Source organism: Rhea pennata, chromosome 9 (genome assembly GCF_028389875.1).
Source record: "Rhea pennata isolate bPtePen1 chromosome 9, bPtePen1.pri, whole genome shotgun sequence".
Lineage (NCBI taxonomy): Eukaryota > Metazoa > Chordata > Aves > Rheiformes > Rheidae > Rhea > Rhea pennata.
Window position 1 is genome coordinate 11,303,244 of NC_084671.1, and position 14,309 is coordinate 11,317,552.

Below are 14,309 nucleotides of genomic sequence, written 5' to 3' on the forward strand. Positions count from 1 at the left end.
CCCCTGCTCCCACCTCCCCACGGCCAGACCCTCCGCTCGTCGGCTCGGCACCCCTGCTAGAAACCAGCGCCCACTGCAGCCGGCACCGGCTGCTGGAGGGAGGCTGGGGAGGGGGCTGCGGGGGGGGGGGGGGGGGAGAATCATTCTGAGATGCCCATAGGGTCGGGGTCCTTTTTGCACACACGCAGCACGATTTGGCACCCCGCAGTGCAACACGACCCAGCCTGGCGCGACGCAACCCGAGGAACCCAACTCAAGCCAACGCAACGCCACCCAACACAACCCAACCCAGCGAAACCCCGCGCAGCGCTCCCCAAGCCCACACAACACAACGCTCTCCCACTCAAACTCCCCGACAGCCCTCCTTCCCCAAGCTGCCACTCCCCCCCAGGTTTTGGGAGCCCTGTGCCACCCCCCTCCCCGCCTCGAGAAGGCAGGTCACAGTGTGGTGTGGGACTTGGCTTTCTGGACCACCCCAGAGTGGGTGCTCTGCTGGGCACCTCAGGGCTGGGATGGTGCTGCGCCGGGGGGTGAAACCCGGCTGGGACTAGGCAGGTAGGAGCCTGTTCTGGGCACCGGTGGGGCTGGCAAGGAGGCAGATGGGGGAGAGGACTGCCACTGATCTCCTGGCACCACAGTCCCAGTGCCACCAGTGGAGTGTACAGACAGGGACTGGGATGCAGACAGTGATGACAGCAAGCAGCCTTCTTGCTCCTCCCAGAACACCCCTAAATCACATCATCTGCCTTTTCCAGGCACTTCCTGACTCACCCGGGTGCCGTCCACCACCTCCTCGGAGCAGACGTGGTTCCAGCATGAACCACAAGGCACCTGCGCCTGCCACCCGCCTGCCCTGAGCCCCCCAGCACTGCTCACTGCAAGCCCCAGTGCCTAGCCATGGAGAAGACCTACTCACTGACAGCGCACTATGATGAGTTTCAGGAGGTGAAGTACGTGAGCAAGTACCAAAGCGGCACCCTGCCCAATGGCTTTGCCCTCCAGCTGGGTACTGGGGCCAAGAAGCGCCGTGGGGGGCTGCCGCGCTGGAGCCGCCGGGAGATCTGCCTCCTCTCCGGGCTGGTGTTCGCTGCAGGGCTCTGCGTCATCCTGACGTGCATGTTGGTCCTCAAATACCTGGCGGCTGAAGGGGACAGCTACTGCCTGGAGGGCTGCCAGGAGAAGAAGGCCTTCTTGCGGGCATCCAGGTTCCTCAGCGCCAACATGGATGCCACCATCGACCCATGCCAGGACTTCTACTCCTTCGCTTGCGGCGGGTGGCTCCGGCGGCACGGCATCCCTGAGGACAAGCTGGTGTACGGCACCATCGGGGCCATCGCGGAGCAGAACGAGGCGAAGCTGCGGGCGCTGCTGAGCCGCCCCGTGCGGCGGCGTGCCCGCGCCTCGGCCGAGAGGAAAGTCAAGGAGTTTTTCCGCTCGTGCCTGGACCGGGCTGAGATCGACCGGCTGGGCCCGCGGCCCATGCTGGAGGTGATCGGGGAGTGCGGCGGCTGGGACGCCACGCCAGGCCGCGGCGACCTCAACGAGCTGCTCTACAAGACTCAGGGGGTCTACAGCGCCGCGGTGCTCTTCTCGCTCACCGTCAGCCTGGACGACAGGAACACGTCGCGCTACGTCATCCGGGTGAGGGCAACCAGCACGCTGCTCGCGGCGGGGGCTCCTGCCAGGGCCGGTGCCTTCCCTGGGTGACATGCCTGCGTGGCTGTCACTGCTGCTGTCCTCACTGCGGGTGGACATGCGGGTGGCGTTGGGATGGGGACAGCCCAGGGTGCCCTGGTGCCACTGCCTGGAGCTGGTGCCCCTCACCTCCCCACCATGGGACCTCGACGCCAGGCTGCCCTGGGTGTGGGCAGTAGGGCGCTGAGCCAGGGCAGGTTGTCACCCCTTGGATGGGTGTGGGGGAGATGCAGGCAAGGGGACGTATGGGGCGGTGTGGTGCTGCCCACCTCGGTGCTGGTGGGAAAGCCCCATGGGCTGCAATCCCTGAGTGCCCTGCAATTGAGCCCCTCACCCTGGCATTGCGGTGGTCACCTGCACCCCAGGGACTCAAGCCCAGTGCCATGCTGGGGAATTTCCCCATGGCTTTGCCAGCCTTCCCCTCTGCCCCCAACCCACATCCCTTACCTGCGGTGCAGCTGGGGGCACAAATGGGCTTTGTCTGGGCAGCCAAGTGTCAGATGCCCTCCGTGGGCACAGGTAATGGGGGGTGGGCACAGTGGGGCCACCGTGGTGGGTGCAGCAAGGACACAGTGGGGGCATGGCAGGGCCATGGTGATGGGTGCAGCAGTGGGCGTGGTGATGGACATAGCGGGGGCACGGTGGAGACAGGATGGTGATGGGCACTGGGGGGCCACAGTAGTGGGCACAGCTGGAGTACAGCAGGGGCATGGCACTGAGTACAGCAGGAGCACAGCGGTGGCACCGTGGGGGGCATGGTGGGGGGCATGGAAGAGCACAGTGATGACATGTCAGGGGCCCAGCGATGGCACGGCAGGGACAGTGACGGGCACGCCCGGGACACAGTAAAGGCCCAGCAGGGAGCCGGCAGTGCACACAGCGGGGACACGGTGACGGCATGGCAGGGACGCGGTGGCAGGCACCGTGGGGGGCATGGTGGGCTCACGGTGATGGTGCAACTGTGGGCACAGCAGGGACACAGTGCTGGCACAGTGGGGACACGATGGGGGATATGGTCGTGGGCACATGATGGTGGGTGCAGCTCGGACCCCGCCCATCTCCCTGTTCCCTGTGAACCTAGGGGAGGGGCTGAGGGACGTGAGTGTGAGTGTGAGTGTGAGTGTGAGTGTGAGTGTGAAGCAGGTGTTTGTGTGCCGGGCAGTGGGAAGGAGAAAGGGTGCGAAGGGCGTGTGCGTGTGTGAGTGTGTGTACGCTAGAGGGAGCATGTGTCACGGGGAAAGGTTTGGTGCGTCTGGTGGGGTGTGATCGGGAGGGAGCAGGTGTGGGGCGGGTGTGGGGGGGAGACGAGATGAATGTGACCGGCAGTGTGTGTGTGTGTCTGTGTCTGTGTCTGTGTCTGTGTGTGTGTGTGTGTGTGTGTGCGCGCGCGCGTGCACACACACGCGTGTGCATGGAGAGGGCATAAGGCAGATAGTATGTCTATGTGTACAGGTGTGATGGGGTGTGAGCAGGCACAGGCGAGCGTGTTAGGGCTAGGTGACGGCAGTGTGTGTGTGTGTGCGTGTGTGTGTGCATGAAGGGCTTTATTGCACATGTGTGCACACACGCGCAACAAAGCCGTGCGTCCGGCTGTGCGCAGGGGGTGTGAACAGCAGAGGGGTGCGAGCCTGTGCCCCGCACCTCATCCCTGCTGCTCCCCACAGGATCCCCACGGGGCAGGTGGGGAGCAGCCTGTGGGGCAGATGTGGGGCAGGGGCAGGCCATGGGGCTGTGCGCCCGGCACTCCAAGCCCACTGCAGGCTGCCGATCATAGCTGCAGCACTGCCTAGCAGGAGGGAAACTGAGGCATAGGGAGGGGCACAGCAGCCCACTCGTGCCTGGGGCTGACCCATGGCACCATCACCCCACCGCACCCTGAAATGCCAGGCTGATGGCACTGCTGGGGGAAAGGGGAGGATGCCCACCCTGACGGTGGGATCGGGTCTCTCTGCCATTACCGAGCCGCTTCCTGCACCCTTGGTGACAAAGAGGGGGGACGGCCACAGGCCTACGGTGAAGGGTAGGGGAGCTGAGGCCCACTGGTGTCTGTGCCGGGGAAGAGGCACCCAGGGGTGCCCCTGTGCTAGGGGAGGGTCCCCAGGGTGTTGTTTTGAGGTCTCTGCTCTGTGCAGCCTTGCAACAGCCCTGCACCTTGTCCAGCACAGCCCCCACCTGGGGTGCACCGGCCGCACTCGGGGGGGGGGGGAGGCGGGGGGAGGGTCTGCTCACCCTCTACCCTGTCTCCTCCAACAGATTGACCAGGATGGGCTGACGCTGCCTGAACGGACCCTATATTTGGGGCAGGATGAGGAGAGCGAGAAGGTGAGGCGGGCACAGGGACACCCAGGACTTGGCAAGTGCCTGGGCACCCAGCGCAGGGAGGCTGCTGGAGGGCACGCTCCACAGTGGTGCTGAGGGGCGAGGGTGCCTGCTGGGTATTGCATGGTGGCATTCATCGGCCCTTCCGTTGGTGCAGATCCTGGCAGCGTACCGGGTGTTCATGGAAAGGCTGCTGACCCTCCTGGGGGCTGAGCATGTGGAGCAAAAGGCCCAGGAGATCCTCCAGCTGGAGCAGCACCTTGCTAACGTGAGGCAGGAGGGGCCCTGGGCTTTGGGGGGCCCTGGCCAGACCTTGGGGACCCACATGCACAAGTCTTGGGGACTTCTGCCCCTTGAGGATGCCAGTCTCAGCTCTTGGGGCACCCACTCTAGCTCCTTGAGGATCCTCTTGCCCAAGGGAGGGGACCCCACCCCATCTTTTGAGGATTCCCCTGCCCAGCCCTTGAGGCAACCACCTCAGCCGTTTGGGGACCCTCCTACCCAGGCCCTGGCGACCTCAGCCCCTGGAGACCCTCACATCCAGTCATCAGGGACCACAACAATAGGGAACTGCTATGACCAGCCCTTTGGGGTCGCCCCACACCCAGCTGTTGGGAACCACAGTCCCTTGGGGACTCACACCCAGTCCTCAGAGACACTAGGCCTTGGAGACCCCCACACTAGCCCTCAGGGACCCCAGCTCCTTGGGGACCCCCATGTCCCACCCCTGCGGACCCCAGCCCTAGCTTTTGGGGCACCGCTGGAAGCACAAGGGGGCACGGAGCAGCGAGCCGGGAGGGGTGTGGGTCAGCAGCCCCTTTTGCCGCGGAGCTATTCCTTCCCCTGGTTGCGTGGCAGTGATGGCCATGCCCACCCTGTACAGATCACGGTGTCCGAGTACGATGACGTGCGGAGGGACGTCAGCACCATGTACCACAAAGTGACCCTGGGCGAGCTGCAGCGCATCACCCCCACTGTGAGCACTCCTGAACCCACCCTGCCACCCCACATCCCCTGCCTGCCCCATAGTCCCCAGCTGCCCCATACCCACCCCATGTTCTTCCCTACTGCCAATCCTGTGACCCCCAGTGCTATCCCATAGCCTGAGTAACACAGCACAACTCCCAAGCCAGTACCTCAGTGCCCCCAGAAATGTCCCCTCTGACCCAGCTGCCCCTCAACAATCTGGGGGCCAAAAATTCATCCTGCACTTTCTGAGTGCCAGGGAGCAGCCTGAGGCCTAGGCTTTGCTCCTGAGGGAAGGAGTTGTGGAAGGCTGGAAAGCCTGGAGTGGTCTTGCTGGGGGTGACATAGAAGAAGGATGTCCCTATACCTGTGCTGACAGTGCCCCTCGCCCACCCTGCCAGCTCAAGTGGAAGCGCTTGCTGGACCGCATCTTCCATGACAACTTCTCAGAGGACGAGGAGGTGGTGCTGCTGGCCACCGACTACATGCACAAGGTGTCCAACCTCATCCGCGTGACACCCAGCAGGTGAGGGGTGCTGATACCCCCTGTGCCCTGGAGTCACCCCACACTGGGACCACTGGCATCACCCTACCTGGCTGTGGGACCTCTCACATGGCAGCCTCTTGCCCTGGCTCAGCAATTGCCCTTGTAATCCCCTTCCAGATGCTAGGCTGTGCCCCAAATGTCTGTGTTGCGTGGACCCACCACCACTTATGGACAACCCTGGGCACAAGACTGATGCTAGGGCTGCTTTGCCCCAATATTTGGGGTTTCTCTGCTGCTGGCCATGTAGTGGGAAGGGTTGTGGGATGGCATCTTGCTCAGCCTGGCAGGGGATTGGGGATATATGGGGGGGGGGGCTGGTCCCTCCATCACCTCCATCCCAGGGATGCCAGGCCTGGCTTGGAGACCTCAGGAAAACTCCTGGCAGATGGACTACCACCCGCCCTACAGCAGGCTGGTAATGTCCAGCTACCCATTAACTGCCCCCTCATGCTGCTGATCACCAAACTCCTCATGCAGTGGTGCCTGCTGTGGGATGATACACATTGCCGGTCTGTTCCTGGGCACCCATTGGACATGGCCACCCCCATGGCTTCCTGGGACTCAAGAAACTGGGCTGGGTGATGTGCCCCTGGGCACAAGCTCCCCATGTGGTGTCTGCATGCCTACCAAGGTGCCTAGCTTGGGGGGGGGCTGATCCTAGCCTCCCCTTGGCTAGGATCCTGCACAACTACATGCTGTGGCGCATCGTAGTGGTGCTGAGCGAGCACCTCTCAACGCCTTTCCGTGACGCCATCCACGAGCTCTCCAAGGAAATGGAGGGCAATGAGAAGCAGCTCGAGCGGGGCAAAATCTGTCTGAGCCAGGCCAATAAGCACTTCGGCATGGCCCTGGGTGCCCTCTTCGTCGAGGAGTACTTCTCCTCTGCCAGCAAGGCCAAGGTAGGTGGTGCTGCCCATGGGTATGGAGCTACATTCCCTCACCAAGGTGTCTACTGCCACTGTGCACCCTGAGAAGGCTGGTGCACCAAAAATGCTCAGGCTCACATCCTCCCTTGGGACCAGGGGTGACTTGCTCAAGGCAGTGCTCTCCAGTGACACCAGCAGGCACCCCTAGACACCATGGCAATGACCTGGCTGATGGCATGGAGGGGGTTGATGGGTGGCAAAGATGCTGTGGTGGATGTGTGGCCCGTAGTGACTTGCTATGGGTCCTGCCATAGGTGCAGCAGCTGGTGGAGGACATCAAGTACATCCTGGACCAACGCCTGGATGAGCTGGACTGGATGGATGAGGAGACACGCAGCGCAGCCAGGGCCAAGGTACCAGCGGCAGACAGGGGACACGGAGGCCCTCGTGCCTCAACCATGAATGAGCAAGTACCCCTGCCTCCCCCCACCCCCACCAGCTCCAGGGCAGCAGGGGTTGAGGGGGGTCCCTATCTAGCTGCCCACTCTCTCTGCAGCTCCAGTACATGATGGTGATGATCGGCTACCCTGATTTCCTGCTGACACCGGAGGCCATTGACAAGGAGTATGAGGCAAGACTTGGCTCTGGGTCTTGCAGGGGCATGGGCATATGGGGGGGTGTGTGGGGGGGGGGGCAGGGGTAGATGGCCCTCACATCTGCTTTGGTGCAGTGCTGCTGTGGGACCCAGAGCCACCAGGATGGGGATGCTCTGCCCCTAAACAAGCTATTCCCCACTAGCTCACCAGGACCACCTCTCATACGGCCATGGCCACATGGGCAGTGTCATGCTGTCCTGGGGTCCAGGCTGAAGTCCCCTTCCCCACACCCAGGGCTCAGCTCCATCCTCACCATGGGACTTGGGGTGCCCCTACCCCTGTGTGGCCCAAGGACCTCGGGGAGGTATCAGAGACATAGCAGCCCGTGCAGGCACACCCGCGCAGGATGGTGGCATGAGAACACATGGTGCATGGACTTCCCCTCCAGGGACAGGGGACACACACATGTGCCATGTGCAGCCCATGGCCACAACCCCACATCCTGTCCCCAAATCTCCTGGGAGTGAGGGGGACACCCCAGCCCTACTCCCCACATGCAGGAGCTTGGGAATAGGTGGGTCCCCCTGACGTGGTTGTGTCCTGCACCCCCGCAGTTTGAGGTGGACGAGAAGACCTATTTCAAGAACATCCTGAACAGCATTGCCTTTGGCATCAAGCTCTCAGTGAAGAAGATTCGGCAGGAGGTGGACAAGTCTGCGTGGGTATCACGGCACCCGGGGGGCATGTGGGTGGCAAAGATATACAGGGCATGGCACAGCCCCACTGAGGCCCACATGTCCCGTGCCCCCAGAGCAGCACCACGTGGGGCGTACGCAGGAGGGCAGAGTGCGAACTCCCCAGCGATGCCAGGGGTGGCATTTCCCCTGGGTGCCAGCACAGCCTGTTCTCTCTGTCTCTCCTTGCAGGTGGCTGCTGCCCCCCCAGGCGCTAAACGCCTACTACCTGCCCAACAAGAACCAGATGGGTAAGGCATTGCCACCCGGCCGTGCCAGCCTGGGGCCTGGCACAGGGGCCACTGGCCAACTGGGCCCAGCCCCCTGTGGGAGGGAGATGTGTGGGGGGGCACCAACCATGGGGCAGGGAGAAGGCACTGGGGGTGAGCTTGGTGCAGGGTGCCCCAGCACAAGCCATGCTGTGGGTGGGCAGGGGGCAGGGGGCCCCCTCTCTGCAATGCTCTCCTGTGTCCCCAGTGTTCCCCGCTGGCATCCTGCAGCCGACACTGTACGACCCTGAATTCCCACAGTGAGTAGGGGACTGGGGCACGGGTGGGTGGTGCCAGGGCAGGGTATGGGGCTGGGGGAGGAGGCCCCACCATCCTGGGGGTACTGCCAGCAGTACGCCCTCCACTATCTCAGCTCTCCCCACTGCCAACAGGTCGCTGAACTATGGTGGGATTGGCACCATTATCGGGCATGAGCTGACCCATGGCTATGACGACTGGGGTGAGCGATCCCTACCCTGTCCTGGGGCAGCAGGTGGGTGGCAGGACACCTGGGTCCCTTGGCATGACCTGTGGTGGTGGTTGCCTTGGCAGGGGGACAGTATGACCGGCATGGGAACTTGGTACACTGGTGGACAGAGAGGTCGTACAGCAAGTTCCTGAAGAAGGCACAGTGCATCGTCAATCTCTACGACAACTTCACCGTTTATAACCAGCGGGTGAGACCTCCACCTCGCCCACCAGCTGCTGCTCAGGCATGCTGGGGGTCCCCACTGCAGAGAGTTTGCTCCCTCCCTAGAGCCAGGTGCCCACAAAGAGAATATGCTTGTGCCCGGCTCTGAGACCCAACAACTCATCACACCTCAGCTGGGATACTCAAACCTCTGGACGGGGGAAACTGAGGCACCTCCTTGGTGCTGGCATGATGAAGGGGGAGTGCCTGGCCTAGGGCCATCTCTGCTCACTCTGTGTCTCTTCTCCTGGCAGGTGAATGGCAAACACACGCTGGGGGAGAACATCGCTGACATGGGGGGGCTCAAACTTGCCTACTATGTAAGTCCTCCTTCCCTCCCCCTCCACCCCTGGTAGGGGGAGAAGGCCTGGTCCTGCCAGTGGGGGGCGCAGGGGGCTGGTGCAGCTTTGGGGTGGTACCCATGCCATGCTCTTGCTCCCCAGGCCTACCAGAAATGGGTGCGGGAGCATGGTCCCGAGCACCCCCTGCACCATCTGAAATACACCCATGACCAGCTCTTCTTCATCGCCTTCGCTCAGGTGAGCCTGCACCCATGGGGGTGGGAGCATGTACATGGCATGCGCCAGGATGGGGGACATCCTGGGAGGGGGCCAGCAGCCCCACAAGAGAGGGTAAAGGGACACTGGTGCCCTAGGCCCCATGGGCACAGCCGCCCACCCTCCCAGGAGCCCCCGATAACAAACGCACCCTCATGCTCTCCCAACCCAGCAAACACGTGCAGCCCCCGAGCTCGCAGGAGACCCTACAACAACAAGCACAACCAGGGGCTCATTGCCCTAACGCCCCGGCAGCCAGCAGGGCCAGCGCCCCCCATCGGGCACCCCTGGCTGGCTCACCCCTCCCCGGGCCTTTCTTCCCCTGCAGAACTGGTGCATCAAGAGGCGATCCCAGTCCATCTACCTGCAGGTGCTGACGGACAAGCATGCCCCGGAGCACTACAGGTACCCGGCCCTGAACCGTGGGCAAAGCACGCGCTGCTGCAAAGCAGGGGTGGTGGTGGCCGGGGGGGGGGGGGCAATTGTCCCCTTGTGGGTGCTGGGGAGAGCATGAAAGGGTTAAACCTGCAAGTGTGGGGTGGCATTGCGAGTGGGGAGGCGCACGGGCAAGGGAGAGGCAGGAGGGATGGGGGAGGCAGAGCTGGGCCCGTGGCAGCGGCAGCAGCAGGGCTGGGGCAGGGGGTGCCCAGCTCTGAGCCCCCCCACCTGCATCTCCCGGCAGGGTCCTGGGCAGCGTCTCGCAGTTCGAGGAGTTTGGCCGGGTTTTCCACTGCCCCAAGAACTCGCCCATGAACCCGGCTCACAAGTGCTCGGTCTGGTGAGGAGGAAGCCCCCGGCGGGCGTGCAGGCGTGCCGCCCTGCGCCCGCTCCCCTCCCCGTCCCCCGCGCCTGTCCCCCCTCCTGCTTTACGGGCAAAGGGGCACCCCCGGGTGACGGAGAGAGGCTGGAGGGAGGCAGAGGGAGACACCCGGGGTTGGTGCCAGCTCCTCTCCAGAGCCGTCCTCTCCTGCCCGCTCCCTTCCTACCCGGTAACCAAGGATCGTGTCGGACGCAGCTGCGTCCTGGAGTCCCCACGGAGGACCAGGGCAGAGGAAGGACACCTCCAGACACCCCCTTTTCCATCCACCCATCCCAGACCCTTCTCCAGGCCCCAAAACATCCGGCACAGCCCTGGGCTCAGCACTCCGGCCCTCCCCGGTTGGGGCAGGGAAAGCTGTACTAGACTCCTCGGGGCCGCCCGGTGCTCCCTGCCCTCTGCCCGGCTTCTCCTCCCCGGGGAAAACCCCGGTGCTGGCCCCGTCCTGCCCCCCAAGCAGCCCTCCGGCCGGGGGCGTGCACGGCGCGGCCGGGCTTCGGCGACGCCGGGCGCGCGGGGAGCGGTGGCGCTTGGCTGCGCGCTGTGTTTTTCGCCGCGCTTTTCCGGTCAATAAAGCGCTGGACACGCAGGGCGCCCGCGCGGCGCCGCGTCCGCCCCGCTGCCCGCCGTCACGGCTCACGTTTATTAAAGGCCGAGCTCCCCGCGCGTGGCGAGCGGCCCCCGCCGCCCCCAAGAGCCGCCGGCGCCGCGTCCGCGGGGGCCGCGGGGCTACGAGAAGAGGGGCAGCAGGAGGAAGAGGAGGAGAAGGGCCGCGAGCGGGGCCAGGGGGCCGGGGCGGGCGCGGGGGGCCGAGCCCCGCTGGCGGCACGAGCCGTAGGGCTCGAGGCAGGCGGCGTAGGCCATGGCGTGCGCCACGTAGGTCTGCTCCTGCACGCCGTGGAAGAGGTGCGCCATGGGGCCCTTGGCCAGGATGGCCACGTCCTCGCCGCCGTGGGTCTCGGAGGTGAGGGGCACGGCCGCCTGCTGCCGGTAGTCGAACAGCTCTGGGGAGGGGAGAAGGGAGATGAGGGGAGGGTGGCGCAGCCCCCCCCCCGGCCACATCGCGCCGCCCCCGTGCGCTCACCGGCCGTGCTGACGTTCACGTCGTCCCGGCCCGGAGCCGCCGGATAGCCGGGCCCGTTCCCGTACAGGATGGACGTGTAGCTCTTCTGGTCCGAGGCTTTGCTGGGGGCCAGGCCTGCGGAGGGGACGCCGGGGGGGGTGACCAAGCCTCCCCTGGCACAGCCAACGTGCCCCCCCCGGGCGGGCAGCGCCCAGCGCCAGCCCCCGTCCCGCTCTCGGCATCGCTCAAAGGATGCGCGAGAGCCAAGACGGAGCTTCCCCGGGGGTTGGGGAGGGGAGGGAATCGGTGCCCCCCCGGGCCGAGCCCGCCGCCTACCGAAGATGGAGCTGCCGCGCAGCGTGTAGCCGCCGAAGGAGAAGACGTGCGAGTGGTCGGCGGTGACCACGGTGAGGGTCTGGGCCTCGTCCACCAGGGCGCCCGCCCGCCCGACGGCGCGGTCGAACTCCACCGCCTCCGTCAGCGCCTTCTGGGCCGCGCCGTCGTGGTGGCCATGGTCGATCCTGCCGCCTGCGGACCGGCGCTGCCGGTGGACCGGGGGCCGCCCCCGCCGCCGCCGGGCCCAGTCCTCCCAGCAGCGGGTGCCGGGAGGGATGAGGCCGCCCTGCTCCCGCGTGTCCCCCGGCTCCCACCCGCCCCGGCGGCGCCGGCCCTGACTTACCTTCCACGAAGAGGTAGAAGCCGTTGGGGTTCCTGCTCAGGACCTTGATGGCCGCCTCCGTCATCTCGCTGAGCGAGGGGTCCAGGGTGGTGTTGTGCGTCATGTTGTACTTGAGGTCGTTGGGCTCGAACAGCCCTGGGGGGGGACACACGGAGTGGGGCCGGGCTCACCCACGCGGCCGAGCCCGGGTGGGCACCAGGGCCGGGGCGGGGTGGGGGGGCGGAGGGGGTCGTTACCCATCAAGTAATTCACTTCGGGGTTCGCGGCCGCCGCCAGCATCTCCGTCCTGTTCCAGGCATAGCGGGCGTCCTGCGGGCAAAGCCTGGGGGGGGTCAGCGGGCGCCGAGCCCCCCCCCCCCCGGGGCGGCCATCACCGGAGCGGTGCCCCCCGCTGCGTCTCACCCACCTGCCTGCCCTTCAGCCACTCGTCGATGAGGTTGAGCCCGTCCTGGCGCACGCCGTTGGCGCTGGGGTAGCTGGGGTACTCGGGGTCCAGCGTGCCCGCGGGCGTCATGTACTGCCGGCCGCCCCCGAGGATCACCTGGTGGGGAGGAGAGCGGCCCGGCGTCGGGGAGGGTCCCGCGGCGAGGAGCGCGGCGGCGGCGGCGGCGTGCCGTGGGGTGGGGGGCTCACGTTGATGTCGACGTTGCGGACGAGCTGCCAGGCGATGTCCTTGCAGCCCTGGCTCAGGGCGGCCGCCGGCATGCTGGCGTCGGCGTACCAGTTGCGGTTCACCACGTGGGCGTAGGTGCCCGCGGGCGAGGCGTGCTGCACCCGCGTGGTCGTCACGATGCCCACCGCCTTCCCTGCCGCCCGCCGCCCGCCATCAGGCTGCGCGCCGAGCCCCCGGCCCCGGCGACGCCGGTGGGGGCGGCGGGAGGCCCCTTCTCCCCGTGATCCCCCACCCCTCCACCCCTCCGTTACCGGCTTTGCGGGCCCGCTCCAGCACCGAGATCACCTCGTTGCCCGCCGTGGTGTTGCACTGCGAGTAGCGGGCGGCCGCGCTCAGCCCTATCGTCCCGTAGTTGCCCTTCACGCCGCAGAGGTACGCGGTGGCCGTGCCCGCGCTGTCGGGCACCTGCCGGTCCACGTTGTAGGTCTGCCAAGGTGGTGGTGGGACACGGCTCAGCAGAGGAGTCTGCCGCTGGATGCACTCCCCCCCAACACACACCCCACTTCTGCCGGCGAACGGGGTGCCCCACGGGGCAAAGCCTTGCGCCCGCGGCCCCCGCCGTGCCCGGGGCGGAGAGCATCTACCTTGGAGAGCGCCACGTAGGGGAACGCGTCCACGGCGAGGGGTGTCTCGGGGCCCAGCTCCCCCTGCATTTGCCCCTTTAGGATCCGGGTGGCCGTGATGGTTGGGATCCCGAAGCCTGGGCGAGGAGAGAGAGACCCCGCGTCGCCCTCCGGACTGGGCACCCCCCCCCCCGTACCCCCGCGCCGCCCGGCCCCGGCTCCGCAGGGCATCGGCCGTGCCTGCCGGGAGGTGCCCGGCAGCACTCACCGTCCCCGAGGAAGAGGATGAGGTTTTTGGCTTGGCTCAGCCTGGGCTGGAGCTGGAAGGAGGCTTCGATGGCCTCGGCTGCCTGCCTGTTCCAGAAGGACGGCTTCTCCTCCTCCGCTGCGAAGGGGCGGCTTCCCTCAGACCCGCTCCCCGGGGCACCCCGCGTCCCTGGGCATCCCCGGGCCTGCTGCCTCCATCCGGCCCACGGGAAAACGCAGCAAGGAACCAAGCGGGATGGGGGCCAAAGCCATGGTGGGGGTGGGGACGGGGGGAGGCTACAGGCACCTCTTATCCCCTCTCCCAGCCCCCAAAACCTTAATCCCTTTGGGAAACAAGCCCAAGGTCCCCAGGAAAGCAGGGATGTCCCATAGCACCCATCAACCCTCCCAGAGCTGCGCAGCCCCTGCTTCCCCCTGCCCCACCCCAGGGGCAGCCCATGCCCTGCCAGGTGCCCCCTTTCCTGGGCCCGTTCCTGCCTGGGATGATGGCGCTGCTGAACCCAGCCCAGATGCCCAGGCAGAGCGCGAAGGGTGCCAGGCGCTGCATGGTGGTATCTGGGCACCTGCCGCGGCCGGCAGAGCTTCCAGAGGTAGCAGAGCCTGGAGTGGGGGGAACTTTGGACTCGGATAAGAGGGGTGCGTGGTGGGTGTGGAGGGGCCAGGCCTTTCCCTGACAGCCTGGCGTCACGCTGGGCAGCCCGTGCAAAGGCCGTGGGGATGGGCTACCGACGCCTTTATGCCAACCTGGCCGATTGGTGGCCCTGGGGAGGTGGGTGGATGGATTTGGGGCTATAAACAGATGCAAGAGTGGGTGAGAGACCTGGCAGGGATCATTCAGCTCCCCGGACATGGTCCCGCAGTGCCAGGTGAGGAGGCAGCAGGGTCGTGTGTGCCGGGGAGTACAGCGGGCAGGGCTGAGTGTTGGACCTGGGGCCGAGAGGGCATCAGGAGTCAAGCAACTCTGCTCTCTGTCCCGTGTTTCTCCAAGCACAAAATCCACTCACATG

The 14,309-nt window shown here is 65.8% G+C and overlaps 2 protein-coding genes across 3 annotated transcripts; one reads left to right on the forward strand and one right to left on the reverse strand.

Annotated features, from left to right (window-relative positions):
* The first annotated feature begins 830 nt into the window (after positions 1-830).
* Positions 831-10,042, forward strand: ECEL1 (endothelin converting enzyme like 1). 2 transcript variants are annotated; one of them, XM_062582789.1, is made up of 17 exons: positions 831-1,641; positions 3,949-4,017; positions 4,172-4,282; positions 4,898-4,990; positions 5,382-5,506; positions 6,204-6,426; positions 6,708-6,806; positions 6,950-7,024; positions 7,604-7,707; positions 7,916-7,974; positions 8,201-8,252; positions 8,385-8,452; positions 8,545-8,669; positions 8,938-9,003; positions 9,127-9,222; positions 9,569-9,645; positions 9,923-10,042. In XM_062582789.1, the coding sequence occupies exons 1-17, from the start codon at positions 898-900 to the stop codon at positions 10,020-10,022; spliced, it is 2,286 nt and encodes a 761-aa protein (XP_062438773.1). In that variant the 5' UTR covers positions 831-897; the 3' UTR covers positions 10,023-10,042. The 2 variants fall into 2 exon arrangements, with proteins under 2 accessions (XP_062438773.1, XP_062438774.1); XM_062582790.1 differs by having other exon boundaries at positions 7,604-7,701.
* A 744-nt stretch (positions 10,043-10,786) lies between these two features.
* On the reverse strand, positions 10,787-13,849 carry LOC134144254 (intestinal-type alkaline phosphatase-like). The gene is made up of 11 exons (XM_062583039.1): positions 13,780-13,849; positions 13,304-13,420; positions 13,057-13,172; positions 12,724-12,898; positions 12,433-12,605; positions 12,206-12,340; positions 12,036-12,108; positions 11,800-11,934; positions 11,457-11,648; positions 11,142-11,255; positions 10,787-11,061 (listed from the first exon to the last, which is right to left on the reverse strand). The coding sequence occupies exons 1-11, from the start codon at positions 13,847-13,849 to the stop codon at positions 10,787-10,789; spliced, it is 1,575 nt and encodes a 524-aa protein (XP_062439023.1).
* Positions 13,850-14,309: the final 460 nt, after the last annotated feature.

Coding starts and splice junctions, on each gene's coding strand:
- ECEL1 (XM_062582789.1), top strand. CDS start 898: ATGGAGAAGACCTACTCACTGACAGCGCACTATGATGAGTTTCAGGAG. Junction 7,025..7,603: donor CCATTGACAAGGAGTATGAG/GCAAGACTTGGC, acceptor GCACCCCCGCAG/TTTGAGGTGGACGAGAAGAC. Junction 9,004..9,126: donor GGCTCAAACTTGCCTACTAT/GTAAGTCCTCCT, acceptor CTTGCTCCCCAG/GCCTACCAGAAATGGGTGCG.
- LOC134144254 (XM_062583039.1), bottom strand. CDS start 13,849: ATGCAGCGCCTGGCACCCTTCGCGCTCTGCCTGGGCATCTGGGCTGGG. Junction 11,935..12,035: donor CGAAGTGAATTACTTGATGG/GTAACGACCCCC, acceptor GTCCCCCCCCAG/GGCTGTTCGAGCCCAACGAC. Junction 11,062..11,141: donor CGTGAACGTCAGCACGGCCG/GTGAGCGCACGG, acceptor TCCCCTCCCCAG/AGCTGTTCGACTACCGGCAG.